Here is a 20,670-nt window from a genome sequence, read left to right on the forward strand (position 1 = left end):
CAGAGAAAAAGGGGATTGTTGTGGTTAAAAGACAATTATCTGTGCACATCGACTTCCCAGTGTTGTGCGGTGTCAGGCTCTAGCTGTGCTGCTCCGCTGTCCCAGAAGGCCATGGGAGACAATAGCTACAGTGTCCAGAGGGGCGTGGGGGAGGTTGAGGGGGTGATGGCCTTGGTGGAGGAGTCTTGGGGGTTCAGAACAGTGGCAGGGCTAATCGCTTTACACAGTGAAATCCCAAGTGTTCATTTAACTTTTAAATGATTTTACTGTGCACTGTGCAACAACAACAATGTGCTCAATCGTACATGTCTCATGTATGCTTTATGAGATATACTGTATTTGTGATTATTGATGGTGATGAATGAGGCTAATATGGTCTGACGTCAGCATTTGGCAGTCACTGTCATTGACCATGGACCTAAGTGAGTTCTAGCAAATTGCTGTGTGTGATGTGGTTAGCAGACCATTGATCAAAATGATCTCCATTATTACAACCTCTAGTGTACCTATACCTGAACATACGTTAGAACTGTATGTCTCTCAAGGTTAATGGCGTCAATGTGGATCTACAAAATAGCGTTGCATGGTCAAATCCATAGTCCATTTCTACGCTGTTGGAGTTATTAACACTCCGTGTTTTATTGTGTGGTTCAGTATTGCTTGTGTAAAGAGGGACATCCATGAATAGTTAGGCTTATCTCAAATAGGACCTTCTCCTTATACAGATGTTGGTGTTTGTTTTCATACACCCCTGTCATACGCTGGACAATGTTAGAACATGGGGGTTATTTAGTAAGATGAATAGTTTTTAGTTTTTCTTGTAGTACAAAGTGGAACTCAAGGACTTTACATTGCCTTTGACATCACGTGTAATGAAGGTAAATCCTTCATATGGAATTCTTTGTCACATCATCTGCCATTGAGGGGGTTCAGAGAGGGTCCCCTCCACCAACACCCCCATCCCCATGTGCTCCCTGGTTGTTTGTTTGTGTCCCTACCCATCCTTGTCCCCTGACCGATCCTGCTTGTTGCCCTTTAGCATAGTGACCTAAAACAAAAACAAGAGGATGCACACTCCATCAATCCAAAATAAATGAATATGTTCAGTCCCGTCCAGTGTAAACTAACCGCATGTGTTTGTTTGGAAAGGCCTTGGAGCTCAAAGCCTCACCCATATTTGTTGGGGCGATAGAGTACAGTGTGGGCCATTGTGACCCGGTGTAGAGTGGGGTGCGTATTTATGAATGGCTTAGCCTTGGGGCGAAGGCTCAGAACAATGCTGCTACACTCGGGGACTGATTTCCATATGGGAGGGGTGATGGTGATGTTGGTGGTGAAGGTGGGGGGTGGGGGGGGGGCAGTTTATTCCCCACCGTTGGGGCTTGGTACAGAGAGTGGCGAGAGGTCTTGTTGGCAGCGAGCTGGTGTGACACTTTGTGAGTTTGTACATGTGAGCCTTGGGGACAAAGCTGCTGGCACCGTTTAAACAGGATCTTCCTCAGTTGGAAGTCTACCACATTCACCTGTGAAGGTAAGTGGAACATTCATGATGTGTCTATATTTTTATCCCTTGATGCTCAATGTTTCTGCTCTGCGCAATGCTGTTTCTAGTATGGTGGCATCTGGCTGTGCCCAGTGGTTCAATAGTTTTAAAGACATGATTTGTTATCCGTGGCTTGACGGAGATGTCTGATTACCTGTTGCTCTTAAGTTGTCATTTGTATTAATACATTAAACATAGGAATGAGTGATATGCTCACAGTTCACACTTGAGATTGTGAATGATGACACAGTGTGTGTGTGTGTGTGTGTGTTTGTGTGTGTGTGTGTGTGGGGGGGGGGGGGGTATTTGTATGTGTGAGATGTTTTTAGGACTGGTACAAATTTACTAAAGTACACATGATTGACCGCACACAAACAGGCAGGTATGCACGTGCACAAAGTCACGAACACACAACTGTGTGTGTGTGTGTGTGTGTGTGTGTGTGTGTGTGCGTGTGCGTGTGCGTGTGCGTGCGTGCTGGAGCTCCTAAAAGCCCTGCAAATTATTACACCACAGATTTTCCTGCTTGAGCCACATTTGGATGAGCAGCTCCTGTGATTACCACAGTGTATCACCACATGCAAACAGACATCTGATGCCAGGTAGAACAGCTTCAGATTCTACCCAAAATTAATCAAGCTATACTGAGTCAGTTAGACAGCCTGTGTGTGCTTAGTATTAAGTCAACTTTTTTCTTCTTCTTTCAAAACAAAGTTACAACAAGGTGCAGTAGAATGAACATGTGTACCACCACCAGGAACCTATGGACATGTTTAAAGAGATGTTGTGATTACATTAGTTCCTTGTTGTCTGTATTATACATAATGTGGTCCACATCTGGCTGATTAGCATACAAATCTAGCAAAGTTTAGTAAACGAACACTGTATCGTGTACTTCTATTACCTTCCCATTGGTTAATTCACAGGTTAATACTGAACAATGCCATTATGCTTATACATTCTTTAAGGAACCCTCTTACTGGCTGAGTGGCTGTTATTCTGCAATTCAACTCAAAAAGCTGTTTTATTTGGTTCCAAAAGGGAAATGCCTGTGTAGAAATGAAAGGCTATTGGGGATGGACATACTGTACATGGGTATGGGATCAGGATTTTGGCCTGTGAGTGCTCTGTTTGTCGCCCCCTACTGTTGAGAGCGGAAAGGGAGTATAGTCTAATGCGAGTTGAGGCCTGTGGTTCACCATCTGTGCATTGGGCTGGGGACCACTGAGCTGATTCAGAGGCACTGGGGTTGCCAGGCATAGAATACAGCACCATGCAGAATGTTGCTGCCGGACGGAAAATGCAAAACCGTTCAGGAAATGAAAAAATAAAATGAACCTGTGTTCCAATAGATCCAGTGTAGTTATATTTAGTAACAAGCTCTTGTTAATAGTTTTCATTGGTTCAATATCTATTAAAAAAAAACTATTTAAAAAACTTTCAAGATTTAAAAACAAATATCTATAGAATAGCAAATCTACTGTACACGCTTGCTTTGAAACGCGTAGATGTGCAACACTGTCATACGATTAAGTACAACAGGCACAAATCTATGAAAAAAACACAAGACAACCTTCTACTTAAAATCTCTGACTAAGATGTTTCTGATTCTGACACAGGCACCGTGTCAGAATCCTTTAAAGAGTTCCCTCCATCTCAATCATAATCATCAAATCCAGCAATACCAATCTGCCCTGCTTGTGATTATTTAAAAGTCAAACCTATCCTCCATCCTTTGATGCCAGAGTGCTCAGCAGTACCTTGAACAGAATGTGTGCCTCGATATTGGCAATGGGCTACTTTGAGGGCCCCCTCCCAGCTCCATGAGCTGTGCGTAGGAGGGTGAGCAGTCATGTTTTAAGACCATCTGGTCCTTTGAGTATTTTAGTGGGGGTTTTAGCTGATGGACCAACACGCGTCATGGGCAAACAGCAAAGCGCAAGCTGTGAGCGGGCCTGTTCCGGGGAAAAAAATCCTCCAGTTTCTCCCTTGCACAATGGGCAGTGTTGTGCATACAGGGTACCCATTATTCCCCTAAGACACATCTCTTGAACACGCACTTTATATTATATTAATAATACAAATGTTCATTTTGGCACAGTTGAGTGTTTGTGTCATTTGGGTCATAATGTATTGTTTCAATTATTTACAATGACTCATAAAAGGTGTCATGTTCATTTTTTGTTTCAGCGATTGCTGACATTATAATTGTGCTCTTGTAGTATGACTATATGTATAACTTATTTTCAACAGAAGTTGGACATTTAGTTTTGACCAGGTCACAAACTCATATAGATAAAACTATTGGGAATAAGGCATTGAATTGTCACATTATGCTCTGCTACTGTGTGTATAGCCTATGTTTATACTATGTAAAGCACACGTGTGGCACACGCACACTTACTTACAGTGTAAGTACGTGTACGCCGTACACGTACACTGTACGGTATATTATACCATACACAATGACCACAGCCTGGCGAGCCTCTGCTTTGTCCCATGCGTAACGGCAGAGTAGAGTGGGGTTAGTAGGGGGTGGAGAGGAAGGTCACATAGCTGCTGTTTTGCTGTAAGCCTCACAGTGAGGAGTGTGTTGGCATATCCTTGTGTTGCGTGTGTGTGTAGGGGGGTTATGGCATGCGCGTATTCATTTATACATGGCTTGACGCCGTCAATGCAGCATTCTTCCTCGCTACCCCCCCCCCCCCCCCCCCCCCCCCCACACCCTTCTATTATCCACTCTCCTGGCTGGAGACGTTCTCAAGAGTTACTTGTGTTTGTGGAGGGATTCCCTTGAGAATATCGGTGGCTCAGTCGATGCCACCACTTGGCCCGGAGCCTAAAGATGGTGACTCACCCTACATGTAATGAAAAACAATTGCAGCACCATTTTAAGAAACAAGTTTCCTTTTGTTACATTGATATGTAAAGTAGGAGGTCGTCTGAGCGTCCTGATGGGTCCAACTTGTGTTCTTCGCCCACAGACATGCCTCAGCTGGCCAAATATTTGATGTCTCTAAAGATTTGATGGCTATAAAGATGAATGATTGACATTCCCACAGTTTTTCCCCCATTACACACACACACACACACACACACACACACACACACACACACACACACACACACACACACACACACACACACACACACACACACACCAGTTTGTCCTCACATGGTGTCATTTAAGTGTATGTGTGCTCCTAACCCCAAAACCTGCTTGATATCACACTGAGTACTGTCATTTTGTATGTATATCTATAAAAGGATAGCAATCTGTTTTGTAGCCTAGTCTAACTAAGTAAGTAATAAGCCTAATAAGTAGTCTTGTCTAATCTCAATTCAAAATGAATTGACCATTTTTTGACATGATCCTTCGTATCATCATTAGTGGATTCCATGAGTCAGCATTTGTTCATGATGCATAGAGGGAACAGTGAACTAATGGAAGCATACATTTTGGTTGACCTGAGCAGGAGTCATGAATCAGGCCATTAGTCTGATGCACTGAGACGCATGGAACAGGTCGCTAATGGTGGAACAGAGGAGAGGAATGCATAGAGTGGGCCTAGAAGCAAGCCCAGAAATGTCTGAATGCATATTCAAAACTGCCCACCACACGCATTCACATACTGTACACCAGAGCTCACACAGACTTTTCTTTTTTTTTTGCCTTGTCCCCTGTCTGTCCACACATGGCACCCGGCGTCTAGGTTCCGTCACCCTGCAGAAGAAGGGAACCACCTCCGGGGAAAAAACACTGGCATTCAAACCAACAGAAGGAATCAAAAGCCCAAATCAAGCGGGAGCTGGAGCCTGGTGCTGAGGCTGGTATGAGGCAAGTGGTGTGGTTTGTGCGTGTATGCCTGTGCACACGCACACGTATATGTTTGCTCTGTGCCAGTCATTTGTCTGCTTTGTCAATGGTGCTGTTGTTTTCATGTTTGGTGGGGTTTTAGTGACCCCGCCTGGCTATTCTCTGCTGCCATTGCTGATGCACGGCCTCTCTGCCTAGTGCCTGGACCCACTGCCCAGCTCTTGGCCTTTTGTTGGAGTGCAGACGCAACACTGGAGAAAAGTTAGGATTGTCACAGGCCTACAGTGCGGCATTATGGTTTAGGGTGACCAGGTCAAGACATCTCATCATTAATCCAAGTTGTGATGTGTGTTTATTTGAATGAAGAAGAAAAATGTGGTGGGTCGTGAAGAGAGTGGGAGGCAGATGGCGGAGACAGATAGCGAGTCTTCAAAGTGTAAATAGTTTTGAAAGCATGGCATTTGGGAATGTGTGACATTTTGCCAATGCATATTGGGTCCTCTATAGACTTGCATACAATGAATGACTCCCTATCATATTGCTAAACTAATTAATCCCCACTCTCTATATCAACAGGGCTTATGCCTTATATTGGTGAAAAATATCTGAAGATGTTTTGATGTGTTAATCACATAGCTCTGAAACACAATCCAGCCTTAGGCCTGCCATCTGCACCGACGGCTGCTCCACCCGGCTGCTAAACCTCCATTTCTATTGTAACTGCTACTAGTACTTAGTCCATGTCCACGTGAGGAATCTGTTTGGAATACTAGGCCAAATGATGCCTTCATTGAGGTCACCCATGGGCCTTGGAAGCATTCTAATTTGTTCACTGACAGTATTATCTACTGTATTAGCACTAATACTATTACCAGTACTTATATTTATACTTCTACCACTATAATTAAGGCTATTTCTTAATTTCTAGCCTTAGTACTGTTACCCACTATTGCTCCTACTAGCAGTAATAAAGTAGTGACCTTTACTTCAATTACTACTCTTAAGATGAAGAGTTTATTTGTATAGCTTATTTCAAGACTTACGGAGGCCTAATAATTGATGATACAGTACATCAATATAAATGTGCTAACTATAACAAGAAAACAGTACGGTAAAACAAACTACTTGGAAACACTATGAAATTTGTTCACACAAAAACCTAGACTTACTATAGTCTTTCTAGCCTTCTATAATAACTACATTACAGTGGTTATGACATAAAAGAGGACACATTAACTGGCAGATGCGTCCATAACAACCATGGGAATGGTGACGAGGTTGATGACATTGTATGGCACACTGAGGTTTCATATACTGTAGTGTGTCATGGTGCACTGCTAGAGCAGGGCTAACAGTGACTGTCGTTGATTGCTCATTGGATTACGTATGACTGTGATAATGACTGACTCCACTGAGGAGGCACAAACAGGTGCTTGTGTGTGTGTGTGTGTGTGTGTGTGTGTGTGTGTGTGTGTGTGTGTGTGTGTGTGTGTGTGTGTGTGTGTTTACATTTGCGTTTGAGTGTAAACTCATTTGCATATCCCTTGTGTGAGTCTAGGGCCTACGCTCACACAACTGATGTCATCACTCATCATCTGATGATGCTGATGTCACTTGTTTCTTTTTTTGCAGCGGAGTGGCGTGCAAAGGCTGTCAAGCTGTCTGGGTGTGATTGAGCGCCCTCTGGTGAAGCTGCTGGCAAGCTGTCCTACAGGACCCTCTCTCTGTCCATTGCTCCCGATCAACATTTCAAGCCAAGGTGAACCCCAATCAGTCATTCAACATTTTTTTGTAAAGATGCACTAAATATAACAGGTTTCTCTTATGGAAATGGAACCCATAAATCAGGCTGTTAAGCTCTCTACATTAAGAGACAGAAGGACCCCAAATCTTTATTCTATTATAGTTTATGTAGTTAATTATATATCATGCAGTTTACAAGTATTTTGAAAATGACTCGATTCATTGTGTGTGTACTGTATTACAACTCTACATTGACTGAATGTCTCTTATCTGTTCCAGAAGTCTATGATACGCTAACCAGATACCATGTGGTGTTTAGAGCTGCTTTTGCCACTATTGCTAATAATCAAAGGTAACATGTTAATCTTCCTCTTCTCCATTTGATGGTAAACAGTAGAACCTATTAAAGGTACTCTAAGTCAGTGGTTCCCAAAGTGGGGTCCGGGGACCCCCAGGGGTCCTTGAGGGAGTTCTAGGGGGTCCCCAGCTAATGATAGTTTGGAACCAAATGGACCCTTATGGGTCTGTAACTCTGAGAGTGTACAAATGGAACCAAACGGACCCTGTTTGGTTCTATTTGTACACTCTCAGAGTTAAATTAACATTGATTTTACTATTATAAATTGGGGGTCCCAGAGATAGAAATGCCATTAAATATGCATGTCAAACTGGGGGTCCTTGAAATTAAATGGGTTGAGAATTACTGCTAGAGCTGTAAAAATCTTCTCTTATGGGGGTCCCTGGCATATCTTTTCAAATGGGGGTCCTTTGGTTTGGGAACCACTGCTCTAAGTGATAGTTTTTGTTTTTGTTAAAGCCCTGTATTCATTACTATAGATTGTTTGTAAAGTAACAGGCGTTTCCCCGGCTCTCCAGCAGTAAACAGAAAATACAATTTCAGGTCGGGATATTTACAGTACTTCATCCAATCAGGAGAGATAACACATACAGAATACAGGATAAACAAGTGAAATTGGAAGTGATGAAACAACTAGCTGGAACACTATACAATTAAAGCTAATAAATGGGTTCTCTCTCCTGATTGGAAGAAATTGTCAACCCACCTCAAAATGTATTTTCTGTTTAATAAAAAGATAGAGAGGACTGGAGAGACCCCTCTTACTTAAATGCTAGGTGAGAATTTAAACAGCGACAAACTTACAAGGTCACACAACTCAAATCTAACCGGCTGTAAATGGCTGACCAAAGCGCTGTACAAGTTAAAAATCAGAAAACAAAACAGCAGAAAAAACAGGGGAAAAAACAAGCATTACACAAGCAAAAGACAAAAGACAGAAGGTTACAGCAACACTACACAGCAAGGGGCCAGGGTCAGCTAATATGATTAAAGGCCAGGGAGAAAAAGTGAGCCTTGAGTGAAGATTTCAAAGCCTCTGTGGCTTAGTTTGCTCTACTTCTGCATATTCTTGTGGCAAAAATGCAGTGAGCTTGTCTTCTTTCCAGTACACTGAGTACAGGCTGGCTGCCCTCCATTTTGATCCAATAATGTTGGCTGAGTCATGATCTAGACATAATGCTTCCTCCATGCAAAGTTTTGTTAATTCTATCTCCCCATGAGAATGGCTCATGGATGTCTCTGCTCGTCTTTGGGCTTTATTAATTTTCTACAACAAGGTTCAAGGTTCAAGGTTCAAGGTCTTTATTAATGTCCCAGAAGGGCAATTGTGTTTACAGCAACAGTAGTGGTTTCCGACATACAAACAATACAAAACAGGACAATATCATCACCATACATGAGTTGGCTATAAGCAAAAGCTGACACAAAAGTTGCTTCGTTTTGTATAACAATGTATCTATTGATTATGTTCATACATGTATATATATTTTACATTATAGTACTTATTATGTGACTGTGGCAAAGGCAAAACAGAAGTGGGGGGAGGTGAGACTTTATTTATGACAAATTCTTCAGTGCTCCCGATGTACACTGATAGGCAGAAGCATTTGAAAATAGAGAGAGAGAGAGAGAGAGAGAGAGAGAGAGAGAGAGAGAGAGAGAGAGAGAGAGAGAGAGAATATGTTTCTAATAATTCCATATAATGAAAGCATCCCCTTATGGATAGTGCATCTAATGGGCTTGCATGCTTCTCAGTGCATCTCACTATACACTTGTCTCTGCTCTTCTCTTAGATGTCACTTCCCAGTGGAACGTATGGGTACCTCGAGACATCTCCACCATGACTAACTCCTGCGTTGTCATCCCATGTACCTTTATGTATCCCGCTGGCATCAGGCCGTACCGTGGAATTCACGGTATTTGGTACTTCGGTCAACCCTACCCTCAGCTCTTCCCACCTGTAGTGTTCAAATCACGCACAGATGTTGTCCATGAGAGCTATAAGGGCCGCACCAAGTTGTTGGGTGACTTACACCAGAGGAACTGCACCCTACTCATCAACAACATTGGCACAGAGCACACAGGGAGATACTACTTTCGCGCTGACCTGGGGGGCGCCAACATTTACACATACCCAGATTTTGCTGAGCTTAAAGTTCTAGGTAAGTTGACTGATCGGGGTGTAAAAAGGCCTTAAGTAGGGTCACAGTACACACAGCATTGCATATAGGCCAGGCCTACAGTAACATCTTCAGTGTTCATTTAATAAATGATTAAAAAAATGTGAAATTTGTAACACCGAAAGTGTACAAATGGAACCAAATTGACCCGTGACTGATACTGAGGATTTTACTGTGTACAGTAGATTACTCACCGAAGTAGCACAATGTTATATTGTCCTTTGTATCTTTCCCCCAGACCAACCCAACATTGACGTCCCAGAGGAGATCGTCAGTGATGAGAATCTGGAGCTGACGTGCTACGCTCCAGACAACTGTCCAGAAATGACTCCAGAGATCCAATGGATGTACACAGACTATCTGCCCGACCCGGAGTTCACCACAGACTACATGGAGGAAAGCAACACAGCGGTGCTCTCCAGCACTCTCACCTTCACCCCCAGGCCCATGCACAATGGACAACTGCTGGGCTGCAGGGTCTACTACCCCAACACCACGTTGGTCTATGAGAGGCTCATCTCCCTAGATGTCAAGTGTAAGTAACAGATGTTTCATATCTCTGCTGTCGGGAAGAGACCACCCCACCAACATGTTCATTATTTTTCAGGATTCTTTGTAGGAAATGAAGAAAACCTATTTTGAAAACAAAGCAATACTGCCTCATCAAAGTTGTTGTTGTGACTTTATATATATTAGCAGACAGTTTGAGGGTCCAATGGAGTTAAGAGGTTTTGTCCGAAGCGCTTTTTACTACTTTTCATTGGTTCAATATTTGTTTAACCAACACACAGACGGTGGTGTTCAATAGCACTGATTTATGGAAAAAAAAATCAATAAAAAAAGAAAACTCAAAATCTGAGTTAGGTGGTTTCCTCCCCACAACAACGATATTCAAAATCAAAATAAACAAATGCACCTACAGTAGGAAACCCTGCCTGCACCAACATGTCTAAATCTATTTCTCTCAATTGTGACCATGATTTTTGAAATTTTTTAACCAAAATGTAATAATCTTTTCTGGGCAACCTACAGATGATTATTTGAATAAATGAAAATCCCCCAATCCATTTACAATGTTGACCATAACCACGCACACACACACACACACACACACACACACACACACAGAGACAAAAACACACATGTTCATGTTTAAACCCTACCTGCCTGTTTCTTTAAATGTATTTTTATTGAGGCTCTGAGATTTCACAACTGTTCAATCACAATTCAATGTATATAGAACCACATTTTTCTTTTTTCAACATAACATAGGAAAACAACAAGAACCACAATACAGACATTACAATGCACAGACAAAAAAACAAACACAAACCCAAAAGAAAAAGACAAAACGAGTACACCACAGTCTTGACATGATTACATTACAGGTCACCAGAGTCTTTGTTATTCACTACTGTTCAATAAGGTACATTGAAGCACAGTCTAGAAGGGTCCACTGCATCTAAGACTGGTTCCCATACCTTTGTGAACCCTTCCATGTTATCACGGAGGAGATAAGTCAGTTTCTCCAGAGGAACCACAGTCATTACCTCCTTGTACCAATCATCCAGTGTAGGAACGTCTCTATGAATCCAAAGCTTGAGTATAGTCTTCCTCGCTATGTATAAGAGTATTCCAACCAATTTGGCGTTGTGTCTGGTCCTTGCACTGGATACCTTAGCTGCTAGTACACACTGGAGAGGTGACAAGTTCAAATTATATCCAAGCAAGGTGTCCAGCTCATTCTTCACCTCATTCCAAAACACCTGTATCTTTGTACATTTCCAAAGCATATGTGCATATGTACCAACTTCTGTGTCACATTTATTACAGTTAGGAGAGCTGAGACCAAGCTTGCTTCTCAGTAGAGGTGTATAATGGAGTCTGTGTAAAATTTTGAATTGTCTTTCTCTATCATTATTGCAACTCAAAATAGTAAGTGTATTTCCTATAATTGTTGTCCAAGTATTGTCTTCTATCTGACATTCCAAGTCAATCTGCCACTGCCTTCGAATATGATCAGTGGAGTGGTTTGAACTTATATCAAAACATTCATACAGATAGGAAATAAATCTTTCTGGCACAGGACGTGTAAGAATATTTTCTAAGAAGGATGTCCTAGGCTCAGGGGCTTGCATGTTCTTTGTTACATAATGACGGATTTGTAAAAATCTAAAGAAATGTGACTGTTGCAATGAATATTTATTCCTTAGATTCTCAAATGACTCCATTGTGCCTCTGTTATATAGTTTAGCAAGCTGGTCCAGTCCCTTATCATGCCAAACCCTGAATACTGGGTCCTGATATGAGGGAAGAAAATCTGGGTTCTTCCATATAGGAGCCAAAGGTGAAAAATGTTTTTTAAGTTTAAAATGGACTTTGATGTTATTCCAGGTGTTCAGCGTATTTAAGACAATGAAGTTCTGATCAACCTCCAATTTAGCTTTGTTATGATTCACAAAGGGGCAGACCTCAAGTGTCAACATACCACAGTTTTGAGATTCAATATCGATCCATGTGTTTGTTATGTCTGGGTTCACCCATTCATATATGTACCGCATTTGTGCTGCCCAGTAGTAAAAACGTAAGTTCGGAACCCCCAATCCACCCTCATCCTTGTGTCTTTGAAGCTTACTTATTTTCATTCTAGGCCTTTTACCCTGCCACAGAAATTGTGTAAATATCTTATCCAGATCAGAGAAAAAGCTGTTGGGGATTGAATTTGGCAACATCTGTAGAGGGTACAACAGCCTAGGCAGGATATTCATTTTGAGCACACTTATCCTACCTAGCCATGACACAGGTAGAGTTCCCCACCTCTGTAAGTCTTCCTTAATGCGCAACGTGATTGGTCTAAGATTAAGCTTAAACAGTTTTCTGAGAGAGGGACAAATTCTTATTCCAAGATATGTTATACCCCTAGGTGACCAGTTAAAGGGAAATCTGTCAGGTGGAGCAGAGCCCGCTAGGGCCCCAATAGGCATGGCCTCAGTTTTTGTTAGGTTCACCTTAAAGCCTGATACATGTCCAAATTGCTGTAGACAATCGAGCAAACTTGGGATAGTGGTATCAATGTCAACCAGGTACAAGAGGACATCGTCTGCGTATAGCGAGATCTTATGCGTTTTGCCATCAACATTAAAGCCTATAATCGATGGTGTTGACCTTATGAGCTCTGCCAAGGGCTCGATGGCGAGCGCAAACATTAAGGGGCTCAAGGGGCATCCTTGAGGTGTCCCACGTCCCAAAGAAAATGGATCAGAGCAATAAGAGTTGGTAGTTACAGTTGCCTTATGTGACCGATATAACAGCTTTACCCAATCAATGAATTTCGGACCTAGTTCGAATTGCTCCATAGCACGGAAAAGAAAGGGCCACTGGATTCTGTCAAAAGCTTTCAGAGAATCCAACGAAACCACCAAACCCTGCATGTCCCAATCAGAGGCCATCTGAATTATGTTCAAAAGCCTCCTTATGTTATTAGTGGAGCTCCTCCCCTTTATGAAGCCAGTCTGCTCAGGTTTCACAAGGATTGATATTAGTGGTTCAAGCCTCAAGGTCAATACTTTAGCTAAAATTTTTGCATCCACATTGAGGAGTGATATAGGCCTATATGACGCCGGGTCCTCAGGGTCTTTGTCCTTTTTCAAAATCAAACAAATATTGGCTAATGTCATTGTTTCGGGTAAATGGTGAGCAGTGTTGAAGCTGTAATTAAATGTTTTAGCAAGGTATGGAGTAAGTTTATCTTTGTAGGCCCTGAACCATTCAACTGGCAACCCATCAGGACCTGGACACTTTCCACTGCGCATCAAGGATATTGCTTGTAATATTTCAGCTTCATGGATGGGTTTTCCCAATGACCTTTGTTGTTCTTCTGTCAAAGTTGGTAACTGTATCTTAGAAACCTACCTGCCTGTTTGTGTGCATGTGCCTGTGGTGTGGTCATGTGTACTTTAGTAAAGTTGTACCCATCCTAAAAACATGTCTCACACACGTAATGCACATCACAAATGCATGTAGACTGTAAAGTCCTGTGTTAATTCACTCTGAGGGTGTACAACGGTATACATATGGACTCTTACAGGTCCACCCATGCACTCTCCAAGTTAGATTAACACTGAATCTTACATTGTATCATCCTGCTTTTCTGGCCTCCCAGATCCTCCTCGCTCAGTGTGGGTGAATGTCTCCTCCGAGGTGATGGAAGGCAGCTCTGTGATGCTGCACTGCGAGGTGGACAGTAACCCTCCTCCCAGGATCTCCTGGATGTTCGGGGATCAGGAGCTGCTGTGGGACACGGCGTCCAATGCCTCGCTTTCCCTGGACGACGTGACGCCATCTCAGGAGGGACTCTACACCTGTGTCGGGGACAACGGCTACGGTGTCATGAACACCTCCATGTACCTGGGTGTCAAGTGTAAGTGACAGACACATCTCCCGACCGATACACTGCAAAAATGGCACAGTAAGGCAGGACTGGGTTATACTAGATCACGTGCCATGCCATGCGGTATAAATAGCTGATCTACAAGCTTGAAGCTCCCAATGTGTCATGCTGTGACACCCGTGACCCGTGCACAAATATGTATGAATCAGGCTTAAAGGGTGCAAAGATTGAGACAATAGATGCAAACAAATACAAATATTGTAGTCCCTACCATTTTTTCCCCCCTTTTCTTTACAATGTTCATGTAGAAGTGCTAGCTGAATAAAAGAAGATTGTTTTTTTTATCTTGTCGTACATCAAACCATCTGCAGGTGTGACTCATCATGAGTAGTGGCTGATTATCCTCATTGGCTACTTGCTCTCAACAGAACAATCTTCATTATAATTTCCATTATGTTAAAGGGCCACTTCACCCCTTTTGCAACCAGATCTCATTTTAATTATGTTTAGGACACAAGAAACACTTTCCAGGGGTGTTTACAGTATGTGTGTAATATGCATTTTTTTATATTTTAGTCATGACGCCATGTTCATGACCAAACTTTGTCATATAAATGAGGTCTCACTTCCTTCCTGGACTACAAGTCACACCTCCACGCAGCCTCCCCCTCTTCACAAGGAGCAGCGCAGCAAAGCATTATGGTCATTGTAGAAATTCAACAATCCAGTCAAACCCTAGTCAAATACACAGACCAGTAAGACGAGAAGCGACCTTGTCCGCGTGCACGCATCCGCCTGGGTGACTGCTGGGCGATCTCAATATGGAGATCTAAGGGTGGCAGCGGGGGTGGTGTCTTGAGTGTAGTCCAGTCCCATCCACCCCGTCTTCCGGGTTGGAACAGTGTGCATTGTGGGATGCATTTAGGGCATACGTGAACGCACTGGGCCCAAAACATGAACGAATACCGCGTGTGCGAGCGAGTCATGAACGAGAGCCACCGCTGTTGTGTATTGGCTCGGTGCGTTCATGTTTATGGCCCAGTGCGGCTCGAGCTGCGGTACCTATACTTTCGGCCACCATGTCCATTCCGCTTCAGTGTTTCCTCTCGGTGATGTCTCTATTATTTTATAACTCTATGAGTGTACAGGGTTTGACAAGGTCTGGCCATATATGGAGCGTGTCTTGAGTGTACAGGATTTGATGAGGTCAGATCAACATATGGAATGTCAGAACAGGTCAGCTCCATATATGGAGATCTAAGGGTGGCAGCTGGGCAGTGTCTTGAGTGTACAGGGTTTGATGAGGGCCCAGGTAGGTCCGGGCCTTCATTTTCGGGTCTGTTTTCGCCGGCCTTGGGCGGCCCATTTAGAGTTTGAATGGACAGGTATCAGTCAAAACGGAGACATCGAAGAGACAGGTGGGCAAGGAACATATGGAATGTCAGAACAGGTCAGCTCAATATATGGACAGGGTTTGAGGTTGATGGCCGGCTCCATACAGTATAATGCAGGTCTAGGTGATGATCCAGTCTTCTCCATGTATGGCTATCCAGGGTTTGATGAGGTCAGTGTCATGATCTTTATATATGGAGACGGCCATATATGGAGCGTGTCACAAGGGGTGATGGACTGACAGCTATATGTTGGTGTGATGTGTCACGAGGCGTGAGGGACTGATATATGGCCATATATGGTGGTGAGACGGAACGACTGACAGGTTTTACAGGTTTTTTTGCAAGTAATCTGCGACCTATGGTCGCAATTACAAAAATACTATTAACATTGAGTGGCTGCAGTTTCTTCCAGCGATAAAATGAAATGAAATTAGATGCAGATTTTATTTTCAAAAAATGAGAAAGACAATATAATAGAACGACGTGTGATGAGAACTGGGAAAAGGATTGGTCCTCACTCTAGTAACTCTTAAAAAAAAAAAAAAAAGCAGTTCCACATTTAGGTTTATCAGAACCAGCTCAGGACAGAACAATTAAAGCATTCCGGGACGGGTGCCTCCCTGTGTTTTACTTGCAGATCCTCCCCGTGAGCCCCTGGTGAACAATTCTCTGACCATCCTGGAGGGCTCTACACTGGCCCTCCACTGCAGCACACAAGGCAGCCCAGCACCCACGCTGACCTGGCTGAAGGACGGGGAGCTGGTGGGCACCATCACTGCAGATGAACTGTCAGTGCTGGACATAGTGGAGATCACGCCGCAGGGGGACGGACAGTACCGCTGCCTGGCTGAGAACGAGCATGGCCGAGCCAGCAGCTCCCTCAACATCACTGTCGAGTGTGAGTGGGTCCCCTGGAAATAGTACTGCACCATTTTGCTGTGTTTTTCCACCCATATTTATAGATTCCAATTCACACAGACCGCTACAGGTACTGTCATCAAAGACAATTGGCTACAAAGTTAAATCATCATTGTTAACTAACTCTGAGAGTGTAAAGCTTTTTATACTTTTTATAAATAAACACTTTATTGTGCACTTTGCATTGTGGTCATGCCAAGTGATTCCAAAATAACTCTGTGAATATAAATCTCTGGGATCCCAATCTACACTGTAAATTCCTCAGTGTTAGGTCTCATTTGTACACTCTCAGAGTTACAGACCTATAAGAGTCAATTTGCTTCAGTCATTTAACTAACACTAACAGGGCCCTCTGGAACCCCCTCAAGGGCCCCTGTTGGTCCACAGACCCCAGTTTGATAATCTGTGACCTAATTATATTCACTATACCTCACTATACATTCCCCAGATGCCCCGATCCTGCTGGAAGAATCAAAGTGCACTGTGGTGAGGGAGGGTGTCCAGTGCGTGTGCATGGCCACAGGCAACCCTGAGCCCACTATCGAGTTCTACCTCCCTGACCTGAACATCACCATCAACGAAACAGACGGCCGGTACAACTTCTACACGCACACCGACGGACACACCTCCACGGGCATGATCAAGCTGAGGGAGAAAGGCGAGCGAGCGGGCAATGGCAGCCCAGTCAACGTCCACTGTAGCATCACTAACACGTACGGAACGGAGAGCGTACTTCTGGAACTACAGCAAGAGAGTAAGTGGAGCCTGACAGGCTGGCGAAAACAAAGCCAGTTTCTTATATTGTAGCTATATATTGTGGCTGCCAAAATGTATAAATATTAATATTATTTTAAGTAGTAGTATTACTATTACTAGTAGTAGTCATTACTAGATATTGTTTGACCTTTTTGTTAAATCACCCAAATGTCATTCGTAAGTGACTATGATACATAATCTAATCAATATGCCCTCCTTTTCACTTTGGATCACTGTTATTTCAGAAAAGTACATGATGGCAGTTATAGTTGGCACCATTGGAGGAGTGGCGGTCATAGCCTTCATCATTGCAGCAGTGAGATACGTGGGGCACAACAACAAAAAGTGAGCATACTTCATGTACTAATGGAGAGCATCCTGCAAGGCTTGGGCCTTGGGTACACATTTTCCTGTTAAAGTCTTCTTTTGATGGAATACAAGGAAACACTTAAGCCTAGTCATCCATTCTAAAGCACACTTGTGTACACATGAGTGAGTGTTGGATCGAAGGCCGTGGGAGACAGAGTCATGTATTGCAACTTCTTTATTTGCCATCACCAGTTTCTTTTGAACTCCTTGGAGATCCATATTGGCTGCCTCGAGTGGGTTAGCAAGCTGGACTAACCAAAGTTTGCAGGCACAATTCCCTGCTTTGACACTGCTTTATACCCCTGACCTGCTATGCTAAATGAAACCCAGGTAGCCTTCTTAACCAAAGTGGCATATTTGGCCAGAATAAACGTGCTTCAGAAGGGATTAGGCATTGCAAATCCCTTCTGAAGTAGAACGTGATCTCAGCAACTAAACCCATGAAAATAACCACGTTGACCACATTTGGCTGCGAGCATAACCTCGTAGAGCTTGTTGTTTTAAAATGGATGCCCAGGCTTGGAGTGTCGCCCTGCGTTAGCGGCAGAGAGAGACCGAGTCTGATTATGTGACTCCGTCCCCCAGAGAGAATGGCAACCCTGGGCAGGACCTGGTCTGTAAACTGGAGAACCCAGCTTTGTACTACAGCGCAGTCAAGAAGGACAAACAAAGTCTGAGGAAGAAAGTGGTGAGACATGTTGATGTCACTGATTATGATTATTATGGAGGATGGGTTGGAGGACCATTCTCTGACTGTTACCATTAGACTACTACAATCACTCTGTGTTAAGAGCAGGCCCTATTAATTATGTCCTGTTCTGGGGCTAGTTTGGTCCGGCTTTGGGGCTAGTTTTGTGTTGTGAAACTAAGTAATAAAGTGTGAAACTCCATTTAACCTCTGAAAGCGGAGAAATCTAAGCACTTTTAATTCCTAGACCCAATCTTTCCCACTACCATTGAAAGTAGCTACAACCATGACCTTTCCAACACTGTTTTCTCTTGCTTTTATCGCTTCTCTGCGTTTTTCTGTCTCTGTTTCTCTTCCCTAACTCTTGCACAGCTTAAGACAGAGCTGTTGGGCTCAAAGTTTAACTCCATTCTAGAGGAGACCACGGTAAGGTTCCTAAACACATCCCCCTCCAAAAATGTCACATCTCTCAGTGAGAGACAGCATCCGGCTACATATCGGCTTTGTTCTGTACTGCCTTCGACATCCAAAATTGCTCTTGCATGGCCGCGTCACTGCTAACTGGAACTGCTAAATTAACAGAATCAAACCTCCTTGTTAACACTTACCCTACGTTGACCAATAATCACTAATAGTGTCCTTTCTCCCTAGCATTAAGCTTTTTCGTGTCACTCATGTCTCTCTGACATTATACTGCAGGTGCATTGTGACTCGATCATTCATTGTCTTTCTTTCCACAGGGAGAAGAGGGGGATTACCAACCTGTTGGCTCTCTTGCACACCTGGAGAGGCAAGAGCTGAATTATGCTGCTCTGGAGTTTATCGGGGCCAGGTCCAGGGAGGGGCCCTTGGGGAGGGGGGATGATGGCAGCGACTATAGTGAGATCAAAGCCAAATGAATCGCGATCCTTCCCTGATCCCTCGGCTATGCGAGACGCAGTGGCAGCCATACTCCCCTTGCCTCCCCATGTACCTTTCTACTCCAGGGCCATGTACCCCATAAACTGAATAATCTCAACTGGAAAATCTTCCTCATGCGATGACCTCTCGCTTGCTCATTACTCCAGATTCGAAGTACCCGCTCCCCACACACACCTTCTCCATGGAATGCAAGTAACACCACCATATGGGACAACTCAAACTTGCTGGGTTGGAGAATGACTCATTGGACAACATAAATATAGCCCTCTGAATTCTCAGAAATCTCATCAACCAACTCTTGCAATACATGGCCTCAAGTCCCTAATGGATGTTGTGTCAGTTTGATTCATTCATCCATCATCTTCATCCTTATTGTCAATGTTGCCCATCAGTATTGGACATCTGGGCCTCTCCTGGTTCTTGCCTAAGCCTAATTTATACTTGCTGAAAATAACAGATTTTCAGAGCACATGTGTAGTAGCATTGTTGCCTTGAAAACTGGCGAAAAAGTTAAAATTAGGCTTTAGTCATGACTATTTCATTTATATCTGTCTGCTACCATAGTCACTGTGTCTGCTGCCTGTCGAAGCATCAAGGAAAGGGGAGACTGCTCTTTATGTTTTCTTAGCTATATTCTTGATTCTGGGCTGAGAGGAAAGGAGTTTGCTTCTCCTCTCAGTCCAGTTATTTTATTTACATGCCAAGATGTCCCGAGAAGATAATTGTTGCAGATAATGGTCTGCATCCTATTCATACATATTATCTGTGCACTGTAAATCAGTAGCCTTTGATGGTTAATGAAAATGTTGGGAATCTGTCACTGTCATCTCTGTAGGATAAGAAATTAGCAGGTTTTGTACCTTCAGGTGAGCTGAAGACAGACCTTGAAAGTCTGCTCTAGAGCTGAACAGTTTTGAAGAGTGTAAAGCACAGAAATGCAACAAAGAATGTCTTATGCCGATTTCATTCCATCTTTTTTAAGATATCTCCCAAAGCATAGATTTTATGGGATAGGTACCGGAAACACTGAATTACAACACAGCATACTCCAGTGCAGTAGTTGTGCAGCCGGCCTAAATGTATCTCGTTGAGACAATGCGTGTGTGTGCGTGTGTGTATTCAAACAGTGCTGAGAGATCAGAGGACACTGATCAATGGGATCTTAAGGGTGTTTAGAGTCCACTTTACCTGAGACTGCTTCTCAAAGTGTGTTTGTACATGGTTGTGGTTGATGTTGAAAATTGATGCTTTAGGCTTAATTTATACTTTGTTGTATGATCTTTTCAACAATGTCGCTCGACAAAAGTTACATACTGTGTTCAGTTGAATATCTGTACATTTTGTCATGCGAAAAGGTAGTGCAAAACAAAGTATAATATCTGATTTATACTTTGTGTGCCGGTGCTGTGCACTGAAAATAGTATGTATAAGCGTGATGTGTTGTGAGCTTATAGATCAGCTATTTTCAGTGTGAGAAACGTACACGCTAAGTATAACTCAATCTTGAATTATCCTTTATTCTCATGGGTTTGCATCAAATGACACAATGTGAACCAGTTGGCTGTGCTATTCAAAGACACTTGATCAACTCAT

The 20,670-nt window shown here is 43.1% G+C and overlaps 1 protein-coding gene across 3 annotated transcripts; it reads left to right on the forward strand.

Annotated features, from left to right (window-relative positions):
• Positions 1-1,404: 1,404 nt before the first annotated feature.
• mag (myelin associated glycoprotein) lies at positions 1,405-19,995 on the forward strand. 3 transcript variants are annotated; one of them, XM_079504088.1, is made up of 13 exons: positions 1,405-1,531; positions 5,257-5,381; positions 6,993-7,119; positions 7,383-7,455; positions 9,255-9,623; positions 9,880-10,176; positions 13,804-14,061; positions 16,063-16,323; positions 16,792-17,097; positions 17,345-17,444; positions 18,054-18,156; positions 18,529-18,582; positions 18,897-19,995. In XM_079504088.1, the coding sequence occupies exons 4-13, from the start codon at positions 7,410-7,412 to the stop codon at positions 19,053-19,055; spliced, it is 1,953 nt and encodes a 650-aa protein (XP_079360214.1). In that variant the 5' UTR covers positions 1,405-1,531; positions 5,257-5,381; positions 6,993-7,119; positions 7,383-7,409; the 3' UTR covers positions 19,056-19,995. The 3 variants fall into 3 exon arrangements, with proteins under 3 accessions (XP_079360214.1, XP_079360212.1, XP_079360213.1); XM_079504086.1 differs by lacking the exon at positions 18,529-18,582; XM_079504087.1 differs by lacking the exons at positions 18,054-18,156; positions 18,529-18,582.
• Positions 19,996-20,670: the final 675 nt, after the last annotated feature.

Source organism: Electrona antarctica, assembly GCF_951216825.1.
Source record: "Electrona antarctica genome assembly, chromosome: 6".
Taxonomy (NCBI): Eukaryota; Metazoa; Chordata; class Actinopteri; order Myctophiformes; family Myctophidae; genus Electrona; species Electrona antarctica.

Coding starts and splice junctions, on each gene's coding strand:
- mag (XM_079504088.1), top strand. CDS start 7,410: ATGTGGTGTTTAGAGCTGCTTTTGCCACTATTGCTAATAATCAAAG. Junction 7,456..9,254: donor ACTATTGCTAATAATCAAAG/GTAACATGTTAA, acceptor CTCTTCTCTTAG/ATGTCACTTCCCAGTGGAAC. Junction 14,062..16,062: donor CATGTACCTGGGTGTCAAGT/GTAAGTGACAGA, acceptor TTTTACTTGCAG/ATCCTCCCCGTGAGCCCCTG.